We start from the raw sequence: 26316 nt of genomic DNA, 5'->3' as shown, positions 1-26316 counted from the left end.
TAAAAAAAATATATAAATATATATATATATATATATATATATATATAATATTAATTAATGAGTGCAGGGTATAACAATTATAAAAAAAAATAAATAAATAAAAAATAAATATAATATAATAATTCCAAAACTAAGAACATACAATTTTTTAATTTACTAAAAGTTTGTATTATTAATCGTAGGTAAGCTGAAGTAGAAATAAAATTATGAGTATAAAAAATTATAAGTATTGTCCTAATATTAGGCTTTCTTTGCTTTACGGCTATAATCTATCTTTAAAAAAAATCAATTAGAGTATGAAAAAAAAAATTTTTTTCTCTGTAGGGAAGAACAAACAAGACAATAGAAGTTCGGAAGATGAAGATAATAAAAATGAGAGTTTTACTTCTCCTTTACCTAAGAAACTGAGAACAAATGAGAGATCTTGTACTTTAATATCGGATCCAGATTTGAATGATATTATGAATATAAAATCTACATGAATCCTAATATAAATCTGCCAATCTCACCTTTAGAAAAAGAGGATAATAGGGACAAAGGGCTTTAGTTACTAGAAAGGAATATCTACACTCTCAACTAAATAATTGATATAACGAAAGATCTGCTCCCTCGTTTCTAATAATAATTGAATCAGTGAAGGATGAGATAGGAGAGATTCAACACATAAGCAATCTTCACTCTATGACTATCGGTAAATTAATATTTTCTAAATTGAAGGACAAGAAGTTTGGAGACATATTAAAAATAAGCAAAACAAATTTTAATGATATAGGCATAACTTTCAAAACATATCAAGAATACCTTTTTAGCTAACAAAGAAAGATTCTCTAAAAATTGGATCATATATATTCCCAATTATAAACTATACCGTTTGGGGGTTATTAGGAATTGACTAAAGTCTATCAATTAATAATATTATAAAAGATATTACATGGGAAAATAACACTTATGAAGTGTAAAACATTCAGAGACTTAAATTTAAAATCAAAAATAACCAAAAAACTTGAAGATTCAAAGCCCATAAAGATTGTATTTAATTCTAGGTATCTCCCGGAGGTGATATATATATAGAAGGTCAAAACTAAAGTTTTGCCCTTTATAAATAATGTGAGAAAATGTCAGATTTGTTCAAGCTACATAACGATAGAGTTTGTAAAAGGAGATTAACGTGTCCAAAATGTGGAGAAAACCACAGAAGTTGAATGCAATTCACAATCAATGATATGTAAAAATTGTCAAAAGAAGCATTCTTTCAGTAATACGTGCCCAGTTTTTGATCACTTTAAATTGATTAACACTATTTGCGCTTATGCAAACATTATGCAACCCCAATTAGCGAAAAAATTAATTTAAAAACATAATATAAAAAGTATTTATGAAGCAAAAAAATTTTCTATTCTTTGTCATATGCAAATAGGGAAATGGGAGAAAGTGAGATTTTGGTATACTTATAAGGAAACCTCGCGAGACAAATTCTGATTTTAATGAAACTTAGTGAACTTGTAACTCACATAAAAAGATAAATTTAGAAAATATCAGTTGGGGCAGAAAAACTGTTTGAAGGGATAAAATCACTCTTTACGTGAAGAAACCACTATAAAAAAAGCGCACCATACTATCTACCTCATGATAGTATAGAAATGATATTTTATCATTTTGTGACAGAAATCTACTTACAAGTAATTTTATATTAAAATTACTTCTATATAAATATTTTTTAAAATAATCATTTTTTAAAAAAGTTCTGAAAGTTGTTGCCAATGTAGAGTTTGAAAAGCCTCATATGTGAAGCGGTTTTTAACATTTTTCGTTATATCTCGAAAACTATTCGAAATATCAAAAAATGTTTTATACAAAAGTTTTACAATAAAATTAGCTGTGTATTCATTCGTGTCAATTTAAAAAAAAAATTATTTTTCAAAATTTTTGAAAAAAATGGTTAAATAATTATTCCAAAAAATATCATTAGCGTAAAAAAATAGAGGTAATTTTATTGTAAAACTTTTGTATAAAACATTTTTTTATATAATTGAATAATTTTCAATATAATGAGGAAAGCTGAAAATCTTTTCATACATGAGGCCCTTCAAATTCTATATTGGTAACAACTTTCAGAACTTTAAAAAAAATTATTTTAAAAAATATTTATGATAGAAGTAATTTTATTATAAAGCTCTACTTGTAAGTAGATTTCTGTCATAAGAAAATGATATTATCATTTCCGCACCTATTATGAAATAGTTAGTATGGTGCGCTTTTTTTATACTGATTTCCCCAAGCCTATTCCACTCTCATTTTTTTATGCACGAATTATTCCAAATGCCTTCCTTCCTGGAATATTTTGGGACATGTCATTTAAAAAATGTGTTTGAAAAGGTATATTATTATTATAACATAAAAATATATTTGCGCGAGTAATATTTAAAAAATGCTTACCAAAATATCGTTAAATTGAAAAATATACAACATTCTTCTCCTCATTTTCGTCTTCCTCCTCAAAAGAGTAATATTTGAAATAAAACAAATTAACATCGTGGTTAGTCATTTTTTCTGTCCTCGGCTTTCAAGCATTTAAGATTAATCATCAATATTAATATATCCTGCATTACACAAATGTAGTCTAACGCAAATCTGATAGTATTGGGAGTACAAATAAATTTCCACCGTTTGACAAAAGACGACGCCACTAGCAAGCTATGGTTAAAATTGTCTGTAAAACGTTATATCGTAAGGTTGGACATCTGTCAACAACATAACCTTGAAATACTAGCGATTTTGTATCAGCATCATATATTTTTTTTGTGCGAAAATGCCGAATTTTGAGCCGAATAAGCGTCATTTGCGAGAACTTTTGATTTACTTCTTTAATTTGAAGAAATCTGCAGCTGAGGCTCATCAATTGCTTGTAGAAGCATATGGTAAGGCCTTAAGTGAGAGAAGTTGTCATGAGTGGTTTCAAAAGTTTAAGAATGATGAATTTGACGTCGAAGACAAAGAATGTAGCGGAAGGCCGAAAGTATACGAAGACGCGGAATTGGAAGCATTATTGGATGAAGTTCGTGCCAAACGCAAAAAGAACTTGCACTTACATTAGCAGCGACTCAACAAGCAATTTCATATCGTTTGAAATCATTGGGAATGATTCAAAAGTAAGGGAATTGGGTTTTATATGAACTGAAGTTGAGAAACGTTAAACGCCGATTTTCCATATGTGAAATGCTGCTTATCAGGCATAAACGAAAGGGTTTTTTGCATCGTATAGTCACTGGTGATGAAAAATGAATTCACTACGATAATCCAAAGAAGAGGAAATCATGAGGATCACCTGGCCATGCTTCAACATCGATAGCCAAACCGAATATTCATGAAAAAAAACTCATGTTGTGTATTTGGTGGGATCAGCTTGGTGTCGTGTATTATGAGTTGCTCAAACCGAACGAAACCGTTACTGAGGCTTTCTACTGAACACAATTGATGAGATTGAGCCGAACACTCAAGAAAAAACGCGCCCATTACTACTCCAGGCATGACAAAATTATTCTCCTGCATGATAATGATCGACCACATGTTGCGGCGCCGGTCAAAACCTACATGGAAACACTCAATTGGGAAGTTCTATTCCACCCGTCATTCACCAGACATTGCCCCTTCCGATTACCATCTATTTCGATCGATGACGCATGGCCTGTCTGAACAGCACTTCACATCATATGAAGATACCAAAAATTGGATCGATTGAATAGCCTTAAAAGATGAAGCGTTCTTCCAACGCGATATCCGTATGCTACCAGAAAGATGGGAAAAAGTGATCGACAATACTTTCAATAAAACATTATGTATCGTTCTTTCACAATAAATGCTTAATTTTTGATAAAAAACGGCGAAAACTTATTTGTACTCCCAATAGTTCAATCCATCCACGAGGAAATCGTCAACATGGTTGCGGTAATATGTAATTTCGTCACTCTGTTTAATGCCATGTTTATTGTACACACTATCACTGGTTAAAACATTTTGAATACCAAATTCTCGATCGCAAAATATAAGAGGAATTGAAGAATATTTTATGTTTACACAATACGAATGTCGTTGACGAATGCTAAGGAGCGACGCTTATTGTAAAAATGTATGTGATTTATTTAGGAGGTGTACATGATTTATTTGTGATAAATCAAATATGAAAAAGAATCTCGGTTAAAAATATTGTCGATCAGAAGTATACAAAAAAATCTTATCTATTGATTATCGATCCGAGAAAGAGTGGAGAGAAGAGAGATTTGCATTGTATTTGATCTTATGATGTAACAAATTGCAAATATGAAAGATTCATATCAAACTCTAGTGAAAAGCACACAGAAACACTATCATCATCTGATATACTTATTGCTCTCTCATACTTATCACATGATATAGTGCTTGATTGATATAAATAAAGGTGCGCAACTAAGTTCCCGCTGTTTGTCAACAGATGGCTCCAGCAGTAAGTGAACAGTTTTATCGTGATGGTATACGAGCTCTCCAGAAAGATGGGAAAAAGTAGTAGTTAGCGATGGGCAATACTTTCAATGATTCATTTGTAACCATTTTTTCACAATAAAGTTGCATTTTCATCAAAATAACAGCGAGAACTTAGTTGCGCACCTAATAATTAACAGAACGGTAGCGTCATTTTTATATCACATATGATGTACGTGCTTGATTAATATTATTATTTAACGTGACAGTAGCGCCGTTTTATTATTAGATAAATCACAAAGATCTTGCAAAAAATTTCAGTATAAAGCATAGTTAGCAAGAATAACAAATAATTCAAGTGCAAAGTTAAAGTCAAACAGCGCAAATCGTTAAAATGGTACAAGTGAATTCTACAAATATTCTCAATATGTTAATTTTTTTTTCAAATTTCGAAAACACCTGTAAATGATAAAGAAATTGAATTACGCAATGCGATAAAGGATATTATACACTCAATACAAGTTGAACTCCTTTCTCGATTTTTTCAAATGTTTTTTCTCGTGTTTTCCTCTATTGCACGATCTCTTATCAAGTTAGTTATGTGTTAGTTGCGCTTAAAATGAATTATACAACAAAAGAGTATACGTAATGATTTATTTTTACGAGATGGCTAGAGGAAATGCTCACACCGCGGAGCGTCTATATGCGGAACAATTTCCGAATCATCATTACCTATCAAGACGCACAATATCGGATTGTTTCCAACGCGCGATACAAACAGGAAATCTCGCAGTGCATCAAAACTGTGAAAGGGCACTGCGTCGTCGCGTTAAATGACGAGCGAATTATGTAAATGATTGAAAATCCTCAAAAGTGTATTGCCGTATAAGTCGTACACCTGGTGTATTGCGAACCACAATATACCGTGTTTTAAAGAAAAATGGATTGCATCCGTTCAATTTTCAACGTGTGCAACAACTTTTAGCACAGGATGAGATACAGCGTATTAATTTTTATGCAGGTATTTTTATTTTTTTATTCCAGTTTTTCTTTCATATTTATAGCACTTTTAATATATAGTAATCAATAATAAATTTATAATCATTAATAAAACTTGCGTAGGATTCCTCGCACAATGTGAAATGCTTCATTTTCCGATAGTATTTTATGGATGGACGAGGCCACATTTACGTTGAACGGCGTGCTCAATTCTTATAATTTCTTGCTCTGACAAGAAGAGATCCGCTATTCGATAATGCGTCTTTCAGTATCGATGGTCGATCAATGTGTGGACAGGAGTATTTGTTAACAAAGTGGTAAAAATTCTTATAAATTAAGAAATTTTTTTCTACTACCTTGTTTCCATAACGTTTCGATGGGTGATTTTCAGATCGGGCCATACTTATTTCCGACACACCTCAATACATAGAACATACGCTGATTTCATTGAAAATTAGTTACCGATTCTCTTGGATGACGTTCCTTTCCGAGAGCGGGAAATTTTTACGCTGATTTTTCAGCACGATGGAGCTCCCGTACATTATTCTCTCGCAGAGTACGGGAAATTGGATGAATGTTTTCCAGACAGATGAATTGGTCGGAGTGGTCCGATCGTTTGGCCGGCACGCTCACCAGGTTTGAATGTGCTCGATTACTTCGTCTGGGATTATGTCAAAGCTGCAATCGAGATAGCTCATAAACGTGATGATGATCCAGAATGAGGTACGTAATGAAATCATAGCGGCCTTTCAAACCATCACTCCGGATATGGTGCACCGTGCAACGCGGCAAATTTCTCGGAGAGTCGAACTTTACTTGCAAATGCAAGAAAAGCACTTCGAGCAGTTGTTACATTAGAAGTGTAAGGACAGAATGGATTAAGCCTACTGGGGAAAACCACTTAAAAAAAACACGCCATCTACCTCAAGATGATATAGAAACAATTTCCTATCTGCATAACAAAATTTAATAAATGTACATCAAAAGTAGATGTAAAAATAACATAACCTGTAAATTTACAAAATTAATGCATAAAACAAAATGAATTACTAATAATAGAATCCACAATTCTAATTTTTTTTTCTTATCGTATCATCAAATTCGCGATTGATCTCCATTGTTTGCCTCTAAAAGTATATTATAACACATTACTCAGTTTGTTCTCCAAAAATAATTAATATTCAAGAGAGTATAATAATCGTAACGAGATTTTTGAAGCATTATAAAGTTTGAAGTCTCTACTTTTGAGATAAGTAATTAATATTTCGATCTCTCTGATTGACTTTTTACAAAGTTATAGGGATATACATGGAAAGCCGTCAAATAAAAAAATTTTCTACAAACTTTACAAAAGTTCCATGACCTAAATTAAATTTGCTTCTCTGTGGATAGTCTTTTTTTTACCGAGTTATTTAACATTGAAGTGAAAGGATTCGTTTTCGCTTTAATGTTAAATAACTCGATAAAAAAATATTATATAATGCTTAACGAAAAGACAAATTAAAGATAAAGATTCACTCTTTCAAACGCTAAACAGAATTTGTTTGCGATTTTTAATTCAGGTCGTGAAACTTTGTAAAATACGTACAAAATTTTTAGAGGTTTGAAAGCTATCCATTTATAATCCCTATAACTTTGTGAAGAATTAATTAGATCGAAATATCAATTAATCGGCCTCAAAAGTAGAGACTTGAAGCTTTAAAATACATTTTTAAAAATCTTGTTATGATTATTTTTGACGAAGTTACACTCTCTTGAACATTACCTATTTTTGGAGGACTACTAAGTGATCCTTCAATTTTTTTGTGTAGTGTATTGGTAATATCAAATTCTTTTATCGTTTCCTTTTCCACGAAACGTGAAAATGTTATAATTAATATTCACGATTAATCTTTATACGTTTTCCTTTCATAAGTATCTTATGATATACATGAAATATTTATTATGCATAATAAATACGCAACGCTTTTTGTAATAATACGATAAAAAAACGTGTACTATTCTCCGATTTTATAATAGATTACGATGAACTGCCTACGATAATTAATTATACCTCGAAAGTACAATGCTATGTCAAATATCATTGATACGATTAAAAACAAAGAGCTTTTTTGGTAATTATGCGATAATGAGCTTAAAATTTCTACTATCGTAAATACACTATTAATTATGGCAGATTACATCTTTATTGATATTTTATTATATTCCGATGAAATATTCTTCTAACAGGAAACAATAGAGAATGGTGGAAAATGATATTATTTCTTTCAGATACTTTTTCTTAAAATTTTTTCATTTCGAGATTTAGAGAAACGACAAATTACGATAGAAATTAATTAGATTTTCCGTAGATTTCCATAGGTTTAATCACTTTTTCTCTTTCGACATTTTTATTCATCGAAGTTTATTATGATTTATATTTGTCCTATTTTTGCAGTATTATTACATATGTAATCGCGTAGCGGTCATCGCGAGTCCTTTGATGCGGTGCGATGAAACGTGTGAGCGGTAATGCTAAGCGCTAAGCAATGGCGCGCTTCCCCTCTTATCTCTCCAACGCGTTGCCAGTGCAGTCTATGTTTAAAAAAGTGGGCCGAGCTGTACCTCGAGCGGAACATTTCTATCGGCGCGCTCTCATTAGTACAATTGCAAACATTAATATCTCGATTATTATTACGAATATCGCTAAACGATAAGGGACTTTTATGTTTATTTCGATCCTATCTATCTTTCTGTGGGTGATTGAAGAATTCTCTTTGGACACCCTGTATATATGATACTCTGTACATATGATATATATATTTGAATACTCGTGTGATACTTGTGCTGTCAACATCTCTGCTCGTCGTTCTTCTCTGATTTCGCTTTCTTGTTCAATTTCTGCGTTCTCTCTTGTGAAAAGTGCTGTCTTTACTTATTAGCTTGCTGCACATTTTTTTTCATTTTATTATAGTCATTGGTGCTTATTACAACACCTCAGTTTTTTATCTTCTAATTTTTTACTTTGAACGTTTTCGCGAATACTGGTCGACGAGCAGAATGTATTTCTGTGACGCAATCTTTCTGAGTTTTTGTTATTTTATTAGTGTGCTTGTACTGCATTAGTTGTGTGTTTTTTATTACATTCTTGTAATATTTTATCATTGCATAATAATTTCTGTAGCGACGTCATAATTTTATGTTCAAATTTAGCCATTATATCGTTATTGTTTATTTATCATTCGTTTCTGCCTTTGTTTAAAGGACAAATCCGAATATAAATAATTATTTTGTTAAATTGCTGCGTGCTTTTGTTATGCGATCCTACACATTCTCTTGTACTGTGTTTAATTTCGTGTAATTTAGCATGAGTCAGTCGACGTGTACCAAATGTAAACGCTTTATTTCGTATAAGCGCCCTTACACTTTCTGTGGCACTGACAATGATTTGTGCCCCTCTGATTGCAATCCTGTTGCAACTGGAGGTAGGCTGTCGTTGCCTCTGCTTGGGACTGATGCTGCCTCCTTGGCTGGTTGCGTCTCGCCGTCTTTTCTCTCACCTCTATCTGATGAGAATGCGGTGTCATTCTTCCCAGATATCTTCTGATGTCTTATCGGCTCTTTCTGCAGTTAAGTCCTCTTGGTCTACTCTAATTAAATCCATCTCTTCTTTGGAACACAATTGCGCGTATTGAGTCAGGACTTAGTCTTCTAGATCGTCTCAAGCCCATTCTGGAGACATTTAACGCTAGGATGGTGGAATTCGATGGAGTGCTATAGCGTCTTGGGGATGTTGAGAGTGCGTCGAATCAACTGGCGACGGCGACGGATGACCTATCCGCCAATCTGGTTATGGGTGCAAGGCAGATCATCCTTAAGCAGCGCTTCGATAGGTTGGAGGGGAGATGCGTACTGGTTCTGCGACTTCTGCTAATGGTTCTCATACCTTACCGGGTGGACTGTCTGTTAGTTTTGAACATATTCTCTTTGAGCAATGAACTCATCGTATTCAGTCTACCAAGAGTCCCTTCAGAGAATTGCACTGAGACTACAAGAGTTTAGTTCTCCCTTGATATCTCAATGTCTTTATCGGAGATTACGCGGGCCTTCAGAATTCCTGGCAGGAATTCGTCCTCGTCTCTACTTATTGTTAAATTTATGACGATAGCGAGGCGCAATGAAATAATCGTCAGGGCTCGTCAGAGGGGACTGAATACATCGAATGTCTACGGCTTCTGGCCAGCCGATTGGATCTCTATTTGCGAGCAGGCTACAGCGTCTGAGCGGCGCACTTTTATTGAAGCTCGTCGATTAGCGACGGCGCATAGTGTTAGGCGAGTTTGGATCAGTAAGGGGATTACTTATTTTCGCATCAAAGATAATATATATGGCCTTCGTTTCGTTATACCTCCCCGGCTTCATTTCTTTCAGTCCTCAAGTCCATTTCTCCCTCGTCCGCTCCCTTTCATCCCGCTCCCCTATCCCCGCCGCTTGCATCCGGAGGAGGTGGTCCTGAGTGACTGCCTGCAGATCCGCCTCAATTTTTGGATTCGGAAATGGGTATTTCTTGCGCATCTCATTCCGCATATTGCGTTGGTCAGAGACGTTATCACCTTCCACCGTTTGAATGTTCTATCTGTCAGGGAGACTTGGTTGCGGAATTCGACCGACTTTGAATCCATCGATATAGATAACTTTGTGCTTGTTCGCTCGAATAGATCCACAGGCCGCTGCGGGGGCAGTGTCGCGCTATATATCGATGAGTCTCTTCAATTCTCCCCGATTGGCTTGGGCGCTCATTGGTGGGTACTCTCACTGACATTGTTGCTCTGTCTCTCCATCTTTCTCGCGGTCGGCGAGTGGCGGTCGTCGGCATATATCGCCCTCCGGGTACACCACTTTCTGACTTGCATTTTATAGAGTCATGTCTATCCTGTGCAGTATGTATAACCGATCGTGCTTGGGCGATTTTAATGTCGACATACTTGGTCAAATTAACTCTAACGCTAAACTGTTACTCGATATCGCGTCGCTGTTTTCTCTTAGGCAATTAATTGATGCTCCAACTCGCTTAACATGTAATTCGGCAACCAACTTGGATCTTATTTTTGTCTCGTCGAGCTTTAATATGGTTGAGTGCGGAGTCAGTAATGCGATCAGTGTGAATGACCATCTTACCATCCAAGCGACGCTGGCTATTCCACAGCCACATCGCCCTGGTAGTGTGTAACGTATTTCGCGTAACATTCATGCAATCAGGCCTGAGAAGGAATCAAGCTGGGGCTGATAGACTGGTCCTCTTATATGCGGCGTCGCATGTTGATGAGATAGTCTCTCACTTTATGGCATCTCTTACTGTAATCTTTGACCGACTCGCTCCGATTACTTGTAGACGTGTTTCTCGTCCCCCCGCGCCGTGGCTGAATGATGCACTCCGACGGCTAATTAAGGGGGGAAAACCACAGTAAAAGTTTGAAAAAATCGAAAAAATTTTTTTTCGCTTATAAGTAAGTGCTTTAGGGTCTTAAGAATAACATACCAAAAGATGGAGTGCCGCAAAAATTTCGGAATACCCAAATTTTCCATTCTGCGGCAACGCCTCTCAGGTATGCTCCGAGCGCCTTTTGTGATTCCGGCGCGCGCTGTAATTTATGAGTACGGGAGCAGGTATAATGACAGTCGATGGAGAAGGAACTTCCCTCCGAAAAATCTATAGTACTTAAGAATGCCTATAGGTATCACCATATGTAATATACATTCAAAGAACACGTGTGTAACGTTAGTAAACCGAATGTCAATTGACAGGCAAACTGATCGACTGTCAATATATTTCGGATTAGCTATTCGTAGAAATTGCGAATCAGTCGAAAAAATGAAGACAGTTATATAGGCCACATTACTTCACAAAATATCTACGGATAACCATCCCCAACACGACGATTGCCCGACTGGAGAAAATTCATGGAGCTCGTGGCAAAGGGCGAAATCTTCTAACACTTTGGCTACCTATACGCACAAATCATTAATGTCTGATATAGTTTATGAAGCAATTAAGCCAGTTTACGAACAACTCACTACGGATGATCTTCTCACTCGCTGCATCGGGGGTTTCACTCAAAACAGTAATGAGAGCTTCAACTCGACAGTGTGGGCGATGGCTCCGAAAACTATGAATTCCGGCAAAATAATCATCGACATTGCTACGAACATCGCTTCGTGTGTTTTTAATGACGGATTAATATCAATTTTACACATAATCCAGGTCATGGGCATGAAAATTGGCCCAAAAAGTCACGAACTATGCATGGACTTGGATGAGAAACGCATACAGAAAGCGGAACGATCTTTGAGTGAGGGCGCAAAATAGGCCCGCATCGATCTGAAAACAATTCGAAAGGCCAAACAAGAGCAGGAGATAGATGAAGAAGGCCAATTATATGGCGCAGGCATCGCAGATTAGAGGTATATAAAAATATTATATGATTTTACAGTACTTAAAACTTTAAACGCGTTTTTCTCGAAACCACTTTTTTTAAACTGGGCGGACACATAACTCGAATAAATCTTTACCGATCGGTTCCAAATTTTGACAGTATATTCAGAATACCTTTCTCTATGGAAGTGCGTAGGGTTTTTTTTATCAACAATTTTATGGCGTTTTTTTTGTTAAATTTGCAAGTTTTCCTTAAAACGTGCACCATTTTGCGAAAAATTAATATATCGAAAAAATCCTACGTACTTCCATAGCTATTGATATATAGAACCTAAAAAACTGTCATTTTTTGTTCCAGGTCAAAAATTAACGACTCTAGATGTCCGCCCATGGTCCCTCCTTCAAAAATAGGCGTCATCGGACAAGTGCGGCACAGCCGCCATTTTGTACCAAAAATGTATGAAAAAATTCTTATTTGTACTTCATTCATAATATTATAATGCTTATTTTACAAATTTTTGATTGATCATTTCATTGAGTCAAAAAAAATTCCCGAAAATACCATATACTTACTTTTTCGTGCTCTACTGTGGTTTCCCCCCTTAAGCTGAAAAGAGTGCCTCTGAGTGCTTCTTAGATACAGACGATCTCAGTCTCCTACTGGCAGTGGTACAAGAATTTGCGAAACGACGTAAATATTGCTATTTGTCGTGAGAAAAAGTCCTCTCTACCTTCCTTACAACTCATTTTTCGCTCCAATTCTGGAGAAATCTCCGTGCCCTTGGCGATGCATAATCCTCCTCTGTTTCTATATCTCTGCACCTCAGAAACCCTCTCCTGAATAATCATTTCTTTTATACTCTACCTTCTTCGTCTTATTCTTTTAATTCTTTTACTCACCTTCTTTCCTCCTCTTGTCACATTTCTTCGACCTTCAATTTTGCTCCAATCACTCCTAGTGATCTCTATAATATTTTGAAGCATATTCGTCTGACTTCCCCTAGACCGCTTGATCTCTCCTGTTGCATGCTCCTACTGTGCCTTCCTCAATGTCTTGATCCCCTTCTCTTTATGTTAAACTTCTCCCTCTCTCACAATACCTTTCCCTCCTCCTGGAAACACTCAATTGTTCTTCCCATTCTTAAAACTATTAACCCCTCTTCTCCTTTATCTTTTCGCCTATCTCGCTCCCTCCTTCCCTCTCAAAGCTGCTTGAGTATATCTGCTTCTCACAGCTTAATGCCTTTGTCTCAAATTTTAATATCCTTCCCTCCTGTCAGTCTGGTTTTTCGTCGATCTCACAGCACGACGACGGCATTGCTTCACATCACTAACGTCGTGCTTCGTAATTTCGACAATTATCGCCTTACTTCCATCGTTGCGCTGGACTTCATAAGGGCTTTCGATCATGTTTTCATCAATCATGATTTTTAATCAATCAGAAGTCATACGATCTTTCCCATCCTGCTCTCTCCTTGATCAGCTCGTCCCTTACAAATCGCACGCAGTAAGTCCTCGTATATAATTCTTTTCTTCTTTTTTTCCTTTATTCGTGCCGTTCTCTCTGATATTTCCCAGAGTTCCATTCTCGGACCTTTACTCTTTAATATTTTTGTCTCCGATTTGTCTAATATTTCTCTGTCCTCCGAACTCTCTATGTATGCAAATGACGTAATTCTTCTTAAATCCTTTCACCCAATTGATGTTTCAGTAACCTCTCCGCTTCTTCTATTACGTTCGTAAATACGACCATATATCTCCGTATTACCAGAGATCTAGCTTAAGATTTGACAACGTTTTATTCTCCACTTGTCTTGTATTTTCTCTCCTTCGCTCCAATATTCCTCTATATCTGCGACGTCTCTTTCAGTTGAAAACTGATCATCATTCCTCTTTTAACCCTCTTGTCACCAAATACCAAAATTACTTGTTCTTCCCCATATATTGGTCCACTAAGTTCAGTGCCGCTTTCTTCTACACCTCTGTCAAATATTTTAATTCCCTTCCTGATTCAATAAAAACCTCTATCTCTCTATCCTTCTTTCATTCCGCTACCTCGCGTTTCATTGCATCACTCACAGTATTTAAACGAGACTGATGTAATTGGTGTGTTTGCGGATGTATGTGCGTGTGTGAATGAGTTTTACGCGCGCGCGCGCGTGTGTGTGTGTATGTGTATGATTACAGCTATTAGTTTACCTCTTATTGCATTATCTTATTCTGATTTTGTTACTGATAGGCTTTGTAAGAGCAATCCTGCTAGCCTAATCATTTGCAAGCTACTATTGTCTATTTATTTATGTTTATGTTAATTTATAGTCTTGTATCATATTTTATGTCTATTACTCTGATGTCTTACAAAATATGTAATCTTTTTCATATAGCTTTGCAATAAACTAAATTAAATTAAATTAAATTAATATATATATATATATATTAGGTGTTGGAATTAATTCGTAGCGTTTTACAAAGTATTTATAAGTTTTAAAAGTACTTTCATTAATGTATTTTTTAATGCTCATGTGAAATAAATAACATTCTTTCATTAAAAACGCTACGAATTAATTCCAACACCTAATATATATATATATATGTATATATATATATACAACATACATTACACAGTCAATAGTCACATGCATAATTTTTGTACGATGCTGTACGTTTATGAAATGTATGTAAGTATATCATATTCAAAGTATTTTAGCAAATATATACACTTACAGGTCAATGTACGTTGACTAACAGCAAGTTACAATAAGTATATTTTTACTAAATGAACACTCTGACTGTGACTTAGATATATTTTCGGATGCAACCATGTATTTGAAATACATGTATACACGTGTAATGTAATAGCACTTTTTCCTTTATTCCCAATGTCATTTTAACTTAGGATGTAACATGTCAGTACGTAAATACATTGCACATACATATGTAACTATTCCATCTCTTTTTATTATGTTTAATGGGCCTTTTACAATTATAAGCCATAAATCAGCCATAAATAAGAAGTCAAACGCTAAAAATTGGCTGTGATTGATCAATTTTTAGCTTCTGACTTCTGATTTGTAACTAATGTGTTATTGTAGAAGGCCCATAATAAAAAGAGATAGAAGTTACTCATACTTAGCTTTTCATGCAGATATAATATAGACACAGTCTATTAGTGAATATTAGAATTATATTTTATGTGCATTATGATGTGTACACACATTATAAAATATATTTCTAATTCATATTCACATATGTATGTAGCTACTTCATCTCTTTTTGTTACGTATAACAAAAAGGTGTACTGATGTCTTCTTTTTTCTACGTTTAATAAAAAGAGATATATTTTTTTAGGATCAAATATTAGTGATATATACTTTTATATTTCAATATCAGAATATACAACGAACATCAGACGTAACATCTTAAAAAAAATAATCAAATTACGAATCCTCTGATAAATCCTCATTTTATGTGTGTGTATGTATATATATATATATATATATATATATATATACATGCATTATATATATATATTTTATATATGTATACAATTTTAATATTGCACATTTAAACACAGAGAATGCATAAACAGCTTAGCATTGATAATTTCTATCTGCAACGTATGTATATTCACACATTATAGTACATATATGCAATATTGTACAATATTGCCTATGTGTGTATTATATTTAAGTACATCACTAATATTTTAACATGATTAACTTCTACATATTTTTATTAAACATAGCAAAAAATGGTATAGCTATGTATATTATATGTGTAATATATCTATATATAGCTAATATCACATCCTGACCTAAAATGACATTGTACGACAGGAAAAATGCTATTATATAGGCCCATGTGTCAATGTACACTGTCAATACTGAAAATCTATAGTTACGTATTTTCAGTACTCGCAATGAATATCGAAATACAGTTGTAGTATCACTTTTTCCTATGATTTTTCCTATCATTTAGAGTTTAGTCAAGATGTAACATATATTACTGTCAATATATGGACACGTGTTTCATATATATATATATATATATATAAATGAATACGACATTGCACATACATAATGTAACTCTTTTTACTCTGTCTAATAAAAAGAGATAGATACTTATAGTACTTATACATTACTAATATGTCGACTATATATCTAATATAGAAAATTGTATGTACATTATACTATGATAATTCTAACATTGTTGTAACATATAACAAAACATTATTAGTGAATATAAATTATAATTATATTTTATATGTATTATAATGTACATATACACAATAATGTACAAAATATAATTTTAATATTGCATATATCATTAATTCATTAACATGTTTATGTCTTCACTAATATGTCAATAATATTTTTTGTGTTATTGTGTATATACACATATATTATAATACACATAAAATGTAATTGTAATTCGTATTCATGAATGTCTTTTTATATACAACATTAGAATTACATTTTATATATCATTATACATATTATAATATAAAATTTTAATATTGCAAAAATGGACATAGAGAATATCTGCATGAATATCTATATATATATATATATATATATATATATATATATATATATATTATGATATTCATTTATGATAATATATTATCGTAACCTAAAATGGCATTGGATGTAAGAAAAAAGTGCTATTACGGTTTCGTATCGATATATCTAATTTAATTAAAAATCTGTATTTTATATATATTACAGACTTTTAGTACTGATGATATATATTAGAACACGGTCTACATTGCATGTGTATATAATACAACTAAATATGTATATAATGCAACTAAATTTCTAAGGTCCGATTCTACAAATATAAGATTAACTTCAATTATGTTTATTTTTTTTTTAATTCTAAAATTGGAAAATTTTCCAAAATAAATCTTACATTGTGGGACCGATCCTAATACACGTCCCTGTTAAGATGGTAATGTAGGAAACGGAATAAAAATATCGATAATTAATCGATCGAATTTCCTGCATGATCATATTAACTTCAGAGGGCGTAAGCAGATTATACATTGGAAATGAAAACCTGTAATATCGACCTTGATCAAGTTCGGCCTTCGCTCCAGCATCCCCTTAAAGATAGCCGAATACGCACGCGGGCCGCGAGGAGTGGGGGGAGCTTACCGTCGCGAGCATCTAAGCTCAAACGGCGCGGCGCGCCTACTAGGCCATTCCCACTCCTCGCGGCTCGTGCGCCGTTCGCTCGGTGAGCCGTACTTTCGGCAATAATAGGTCGAGAGGACATGTTTTGAAAGACATCTGTGAAAATTATAACCATTTTGGACTGTCAGATGTTTGACAGTCATTTATGCCAGTTGATATACTTGCTTGATAGTTGATGTTGCTCGGATTGCTCAACGCTTCGAAACGAAGAGAGAAAAGAACACAAAGCAAGATCTGACAAAGATGCATAGAGATCAATCGCAGTAACATTATTTCTTTCTTTGCAGGTTGGCGGGCCTTGGTTCTGAACAGTATCTCGATTCGTAAAAGGAGCGTGATTTGCTCAAACTGGGCACATCATGTCAATCCCTTCTACCATGAGTCGCGAGCTTGATAATTAATCGCGGCAACGCGCGATGTGGCTGCACGTCCCGAGAGGACTCGCGAATTGATCGCGCATCGATTGATTTTACTCATCCTCTTCAGTTTCGAGCCGCCGAACTGCAACAATGTCCCGGTCCGATGCGAGTGTATGCATGGAAAGATGAGAGAAAGAGGTCCCGGATCATGAGTCTCGGAGCACGTGTTCAACGAATATCGGTGAGATTGCTCTTTTCGCTATAGATTCTTATAAACTTGCATTCAACGGGGCGTAGGGATCACCTTTGCATTCTACTTCCAGCACGCCAATTTAATGTTAGTGCGAAGTCCGTCATAAGCGGCACATTTGTATTGTATCAAATACGGCATGGTCGGCGTCAAACGTGAGAAGCTCCTGAGCTCGGTTGTAATAAGTTATTGAGAATAACTTTAAATCGTGATACAAGCCTCTTGGAGATCGCGGTCCGATGAACCATAAGAGCCATCATCTCGCCATCATATTTCGAGTACAACATTGGAGCGAGCATCGAGGGCCGAGGTTTCCGTTGATTTTGCGTGGACTTTCGTGTGTGCATGCTACGGAGCGGCTGCTGTATTCGCGAGGAGAATCGCGTCGCATTAATAGTTAGTTTAGATTATTGCAACGGACAGGGTCCGCCTATAATTTGATGACTTGTAACACTCTCATACCTTCGGTGTGAGTTTGGCGTGTGGTCATAAATTTTGTTGTGAGCTATCGGCGTTGCATATTTGCTTTCGGTGCGCGAAAAGTATGTTTATCTTCAATGCGAGTAATTTGCTTGTCGCGCTCGGGTTTGAAAATTTTCGAATTAATCGTAACGCTCTCGTGTGTATGTCTCATTTTGTAAGTGATACCATGTGTATTTTCCGACATGTGCGTGCACCGCTAGAAAATGAGTGTGGTATGGAATTTTTGGTTTTGAATCTCGCGATAGAATATGTTCTGAGTGGTGGCGTGAATAGTGAGACTCAGTTAATTATTAAAGCGACTTCACGTTTTCTTGCGTCCGTTACAATAGCATTCTCTCTACCTACTCTCGCTATTCTATGTTCTAGATGCTTATTCCATTTTATTTTCTTGATCTCTAAAAAGTTCTTTTCTCTATTTTTTTTTTCTCCAAAGAGCGCGGTCATTTTTGTTTTGTTTTTTTTATTATTACTCCTTTTATTTCTTTTTTTTTATAATAAATGCGCTTGTAATTGCTATATTTGACGATTGTATTCTTGGGCCTTTCGTCCTAGACTCATCCACCCTCCTGCCAACATGGCCCTTACCTAAATATCCCGCCTCTCTGTTGTTATGTAGAGCTAGCCAGCCTTCACGGCGAGAGTTTTTATCGGTTTTTGATGCTATCGTCGCTATCGAATTTGGTGCTTTTCGCGTTGTTTACGGTTAGCGTTGGCGTTTGTGACACTGACATCGCCTCACGTCTGTCGCCCAACACTGTCGCCATTCTCGCTCGATCGCATGAGGTGTATTTTTCCGTACGAGGGCCTCCATCCTCCCTCCGCTCTGATTGATTCGCCGTTTCCCGTGTTACATCCCGATAAAATCCTCTCATTCTTTATTGTAGATATACGATTTATACCTTATTTTTATCTTATCTCTAGGTTAATATTTCGTCCCTATTTTATCTTTATTTTAAAACCGAACATTCCTTTTCTCTTTTATAGGATATATTTAGTTTCTTTATTTCAACATTCAAACCAACAGATAGATCACTTTTATGCATCATACAAATTATCTACAGATTATTCTAAAGAATGTTTAAGAATATCACACAATCTTTCTCAAAGAAGCCCTCCTATAAAATAACAAAAACGTATATTAACATTATTATAAATAAAAGCGTACATTAACATTAGTAATAGTATATATTATATTAGCGTTTAAAAATTAAATAATTAGCAGTAAAATAAAAATCTTCCTGAATGCGAGAATGAATATCTTTTTCTTCCTTTTTCTTTTTCTAATAAAATTAAATTAATTTTAAACATATGAATGTGGATTCGCCTCGCATAAAGAATATTAAGGAAACCCGAATTTTTATTACAAATTATTAAAACTCAACTATTACTTATTAAGAATAAATTTGTAGAGTGGAGAGTATGGTTTACGTGGAGCCTTGCTGCCTTATCTCAAGGAAAGCGCGAGTATATATTCTACCAAATTTTGAGGAATATTGATTGATCCTTTTAGAACATTCCCATTTTCAAAGTATAAAAGAAGCTGTCAAAAACAGTCAGTTATAGTTATAGTTACAGTTACAGTTGCAGTTACAGTTACAGTTACAGGTCAATTATAGTTATAAATTCAGATACACATTCAATCATTACATACGTTCAATCTTACTTGCAGTTATACGTTCAGCCTTATTTACAGTTATTTAGTCATTCATTCGCAAACCATAAGTAGAAATCTATCCAGCATAATCGGATCAAGGTGAGAACTATCCTCGCACTTCATCAGAACCACACTTCTACATTTTTCTTTTTCGCATTGTTTTGCTTGTTTTAATAAACGGAAATATTGAATCGGACGGAATCTAAATCTCTGATCTTCGATTACATACAAGTACATACATACACACACACACATTATATATATATATATATATATATATGGCTATTCGAGGGACTGTTGCTGTCAATAGTATGGCCCCCGTTTATTAACACTTCCTCGGAGAATTTATAATTTTCTCATATCCAGAGCTGTTATGACTGTCGCTACCAATAGCGTGATCCCTGTCTTACGACCATTCTCCGGAACATTATTATTGTAATTCTTTTTGCATTATCTCCATGCCTACTAAAGGCGGACGAAAACAAAGAGAAAAGAGATTAAGATTCCAAATTAAATCCCTTATTTCAAACCAAGATCCTTTCCCCTATTTTCAAAAACTAGCGCAATTGCTAGATCAAAACAAACTGGTAGACTCACCCCGCGAATCCATCTAAAGAAATTTGAGGTCAACCTCACGTTTCCTAATTACAAAAACATTCTAAAAGGCGATCCACGTAGATTCGCCTATAAACTTCGCGATCTTTTTAGCACCAGATTCAAGATTTCCTATAAATTATCCGTACTTCCCAGTGAACCGCATTCTTAACCGCATTAATCTCCGATCCCCGATTAAATTGTTTAAATGTATTGATAAAAAACGGAGAAAATTTCAATAGCAACATTCGTCGTAACACCCGAATGCTCCCATGTACACCGAAGCTGGGAAGACGCATGACAACTAATAAAAAAAAAGTTAATACGGTTATGTTAACGAATACGAATATATGTATCCGAGTAATACGGTCTGAGTACGCGGATACCTGAATGTTACCCGCATGTCTCGGATAGCGATCAAATACTCAGATATCCGAGATATATTATAATTAGCCCTAACCGCGAGGCGTCTCATAGGACTCCGCCGAATAAAAGCTTGCGCAAAAAGAACCATGAGTCTGCTAATTGTTCACAATAATACGCGATGCGACTGCGCATCCCTATGGGGAGGAGAAACTAGAGGATTGATTACATATCTGGGATCACTAATCGGAATCCTGCTATTCTTGCTCGTCCTCTTTCGTTTGGAGGCGAGACTAGGAGCTAAGGATGTTCTGGTCCGATAAAGGCGCTAAAAAGAGAGATTCCGGATACCGGACAACGCGACATAGAGACTAACCGTGAGGTTGCTCTCCGTTTTCGTAAGTTTGTAAAATCACATGCAACGTGACATATGTGACTTCCGCGTTATCGTCGGCACGCTAATTTAGGTAAAGGTTGGTGTAAAGTCCGCCATAAGCGGCGTATTCTTGATATATATATTATATGGCGTGGACAAACGTAAGAGCTGTTGCGAGAGGCTACCAGGAACAAATTCATGGATACGAGTCTCCTGGAGATCACGGTCTCAATGAGCCGGAAGAACAATTGTGTCGTATGATTTTGAATGTGGCACGGAAGCGAACGCCAAGAGTTTAGATTTTCGCTTTTGTGTGTGGAATGTCATGTCTGTAAGTCATGGAGTTGTATTCACGAGGAAAATTGTGTTGCGCCGAACTGTTGGTGTAAAATATCGCAATGGATGAGATCCGCTTGCGATTTTAGCGTATTCTTTTACTCTTGGCTCGGCATGTCGTGGCATATGATAAAATTTTCGACGTATGCTATCAGCGTAGTGTGTTTATTCTCGATACTTGAAAAGTGTGTTGTGATCATTCTTGGTGCATGTGTGTCTGCGAAAAAACTGTGTGTTGCGTGTGCTCTCGATATTTTGCGATTGTGTATTATCCTTTATATATTAGTCGATGCGAACGATGATTTGTTGCCGAATTCCGTGTTTTCGTCTTACGCGATAGCGCGTTATATTGGCATAGATCGGAGCGAGCCTTATAATATGACCATTGAATTATAGAATCGAATTCGCACTTTCTTTTTCTTTAGTAACTTTTTTGGTGATTCACTTTTCTGTTTGCTGTCGTTAACATTATTATTTCCTTTTTTTTTGTTTTATTATAATAAACACGCTCGTATTTGTTATGTCATGATTATCTTACAGAGCCTTCTCGTGCCCAAATATTCCGTCCACTTTATCACAGAAACGATCCTTAGATTAACTCCTAGCCTCTTTGTTGCTAACCAGCTTTCACGAGAGTGAGAATTTCTTAAGTTTTGATGATATTTTCGCGTTCTCGGAATTTCGGGATTTTAGCGTTATTCGTGTTCATGCAATTGACGTCGCCTTAGAGCACGTTTGGCGCCCAACATTATCGCGTTCGCGATTCTGATCCGCCGTTTTCCGAGTGTGCTCTCGCGTGTACTCCAAAGAGATCAGGAAAAGACGTGACAAAGATATTCTTGGCGTGGAGTGCGAGAAAGCACAAATATTATTTAGCAGGAGGCTAACGTTGTAGCATTTCAGATAAGTTTTCTTTTCCCTAAAAGTTTCAAGAATTGCCCTAAATAAAAAGTTGGATTTTTATTACGTTTTTCAGGTATTAAACTTTTAGAATAAATTAGCATGAAAATGTACAAAAGATTTCAATAACGTGACAGATCAAATCTATCTTCCAATAAATTCGTCTATTGGGCTATCGCAAGGACGAAAAACGACATCGAGAAGATCCATAAGCCAAGGAGTCAGGCGAGAATACTCACAGAAAGTATTCAATTCTTTGTCCGTCTTCTGGTAGATCATCAGAATTGTCTATATCAGTGCTCGCAATGATTTGCACATTTCGGGCTGAGTCCGGCGAACGATTCCCACCACTGCTCGAGGGCTCGGCGGCGGATGACGCTCTGACTCAGGAGCGTCCCTATATCAGAAATATAATGGAAGCACACCTTCCACCAAATTATTATAAAATTATTGAAACATGTTTTTTATTAAATAATTTATTTCTGTTAACATAGAAATTTTTATTGTTAATTTATTTATTGTTCCTTAATGATGACTTATGACAACAAAAATCAAGTACTCGAATGTGGCTTGACAGGAAAGTTAAATTATATTTACATATCATACGATATATAATTTTGATTCTTCTTCTCGATTCTTCTTTTTGTAGAATAGGACTACTGGGGAATTTATTTAAAAAACGCATCTTACGCAATAATACCTCACGGGTGATGTGGAAAGCTAATTATCGAAATGTACGTTATCATAATTATGTAATGTATTAGAAAACTACATTAAGATATAAGTATATTAAAGAACAATGAATAAATTAACAATAAAAAATTTTGTTAATAGAAATAAATTATTTAATGAAAAACATGTTTCAATAATAATTTGGCGGAAGATGCGCTCCCAGCATATTTCTGGTGTAGGACGCTTTTGAGCCAAAACGTAACGTAGGCGCTTCGGCTCGATCACCGAATCTCGAGCGGTGGTGAGGGTCGCTCGCCGGAAGCTCGAAATGTACAAATCTTTGCGAGCACTGTCCATATCTATTCGATATCTCATGATAGCTAATATGTTCCATTGAGATTTGACTCATAGGCCATATTTTAAACAAATAAGAAACAATAGGTATGCAACCTCACGAAATAACGATTTAGAAAAACGTTATATATATAAACATATATACACACTACGCAAAAAAATTAGGGGAGCATTTTAAAACCTGCAAATTTAAGAAACTAATATCTTGGTTCCCAGGAATCGCAGGACATTTTTTCTTAACGCATTTTACAAGATGAAGCATCTACTTTAAAATGATCACTTAAGTGAAATTTTTTATCCCTTTAAACTGTTTTTTTCGTGGAAACCAAAGCAGAGAATATTACTTGAAAATGTCATAACATTGCAGCCTTCGACGAACAAAGCAACGACGAGACGAAAAACGTCAATTTTAAAGTCGAAAACTTTTCCCTTAAAATGAAAAAATTCTTTTAGCAGTCCTAGGAGCTGAGTTGTCAAGTTCCAAAGTAGATCCTATATTTTGCAAGATTTTGGTTAAGTACTGCCAGCATTCGCGTTATATAATGTACACATCGAGAAGGTTGCTCGGTTAAAGTTTGTACATCATGTGTGTGTGCGCGCGCACGCGTGCGCGCGTGTGTGTGTGTGCGTGTGCATGTCGTGTGTGTGGGGATGTGTGTCCGTCTGTCTCTCAGCAGAGGTAAGGACGATTTGTCACTTCCGTGATATTTAATGACTCCCAATCCTCTCTGCTGCTGCTGCTGCTGCTGTGTGTGTGTGTGTGTGTGTGTGTGTGTGTGTGTGTAGGAGAGGGGGGGTGGATGGATGAATTGGTTTGTGAAATGTGGATGGGTGTATAGATGTATGTGCACGCACTACTCAATATAAGGTATTTCCTCGTGCACGCGCGCACACACACATACACACACACACACACACACACACACACACACACACACACACACACACACATACACACACACACACATACACATATTGCATATATATGTGTGTAGGTATATGTGTATACATATATGTCACATAATAGTTGCTTTCCATTTACATCGATTCTCAGATAATTCTCACGTCAGCTGTTTTTTTTTGCATTCTAATAAATGAGATTTAACTGAAATTTTGCCTATAATCTGCACAAGATCGAAACCGCTTTAATGAGTTTGTAAACTCACTTTAAAAATAAAGTTATGTCTGCGTTGTCACGTGATAACTTTTTACAAAGTAAGCAACCCATATAGTACAGAAACTTGAAATAATATTACAGAAACATTGCAATATTACAGATTGCGCTGTAATATCGCTGCAACATTGTAGGTATTAAGAATTGTAATATATAATACATATTATGGCGCAAGATTTGAGAATTTTTCAGCATTAGTACAAAAACATTAAACATTAAAGTAAAAAATATTTTGGCTTTTGAGTAATAAAGTGTTGTCACATGTGAGAACGTTCGTCAATTACATGTTATATGATTGTTAATTATTTTCATTAATTTATAGTTTCTGCACACTGGAAACACACGCTTGCTACGCGACAAAATGCGACGTGGTAATCAATGAACATGTTAGGAGCTGTAAGTTTATATTGGTTAGCGCATTTTGCTGCGTAGCAAGTGTACGTTCAGTATGCGGGAGCTATTAAGAATTATAGTGTTCGTTGACACATTTGTTGCTACCGTGCGACAAAATTTTTCAAACTTTATAATCAATTCTTATAATTTTTTGGAATATATTTAAAACATTCTTTGAATATGGTAAAGAAAATGAAATAGAATTGGAATTCTGAATACGTGGAATTCATATTATTTTCATTTTTATTTCATTATTATTTCACTAGTTAAGAATATGTACAAAATAGGTATACATAAAGTGTAAAATATAGTCTCCAAGTGTAAAATTTAAAAAATATATATATCTGCATATAAAATTTGCAATTAAGTATAAAATATAACAATTATATAATAATATAATATATATATTGATTAATTCTTTTTCTGCATTTTTTATTTATATCACAAATTATATTTCAAATTACATTCAGTAATAATAAAAAAATTACTTTTAATAATGGTTGGGCAATTACATTGCGCAACATCGCTATGACATTACAGCGCAATCTTGCTGAAGGCGGATATTTTTTATTGATGTGACATTGGAATAATGTTGTGCAATTTACACAATATTGCAATGAGATATATCTGTAATCATTTGGCAACATTTCTGTGCTGTATGAGAAATAATTACATCATTAATCTGAGTATGAAATACTCAGCTCACTTCAGACTCAGTTTCACTTATGTGTAAATGGAAAGTAACTAATGAAATTAAATAAATAGCGTGTGCATATTTGTTAATAAAATATGTATTATACGTAAAAACTAAAGTAAAATATATTATCAATAATACTGATCGTGTAAGACTGTAAAAATACTAAAAATATAAATGCATGTTTTAATGTGAATATTACTGATCGTCGATTTATTATTACTGATCAGTATTATTGATCGAGGTTCACCTTTAGAAGAGATCGTAATTTAAAGATGATTTTACCGTAGACAGGCAAAGTGGTTCCTCTTCATTATCTAATCGCGGTGACACAGCAATCTATTCATAAAATAGAAAATTCTAGATCAACTTTTTGTTAGCTGCGAGAAGAAATATCATATTATAATTATAAGTCTACTAACAACATCCTCATACGCGTAACGTAATAAGCTGGAATTCTTGGCGAGCATCTGATTTACAAATTCTTGAGGATAATCCGGAACATCCTCGCAAAAAGTTTGTTTTATGTAATCACAACGTGTTACCTCTGCGAGATTGTCGCCATTTCTTACTTGCCATCCTCCTGAAAATCCAAAATCATCTTTATTTGCTATTTCATAGATCACAAATCATTCCAGCAATACTACAGCAAC

At 35.0% G+C, this 26316-nt stretch overlaps 1 protein-coding gene across 1 annotated transcript in view; it reads right to left on the bottom strand.

Moving 5' to 3' along the window:
- Positions 1 to 26316, bottom strand: part of LOC105152315 (protein spaetzle) — a 65117-nt gene that overhangs the window by 4511 nt on the left and 34290 nt on the right. Inside the window, exons 3-4 of the mRNA XM_087411493.1 lie at positions 26086 to 26246; positions 25949 to 26002 (exon numbers count right to left, since the gene is read on the bottom strand). Of these exons, the coding sequence (XP_087267619.1) occupies positions 25949 to 26002; positions 26086 to 26246 (215 nt within the window). The remainder of the gene's footprint in view (positions 1 to 25948; positions 26003 to 26085; positions 26247 to 26316) is intronic.

This window comes from Acromyrmex echinatior, chromosome 11 (assembly GCF_024713525.1).
Source record: "Acromyrmex echinatior isolate Ae372 chromosome 11, ASM2471352v2, whole genome shotgun sequence".
Classification (NCBI taxonomy): Eukaryota; Metazoa; Arthropoda; class Insecta; order Hymenoptera; family Formicidae; genus Acromyrmex; species Acromyrmex echinatior.
This window is presented reverse-complemented; position numbering and strand designations above follow the sequence as displayed.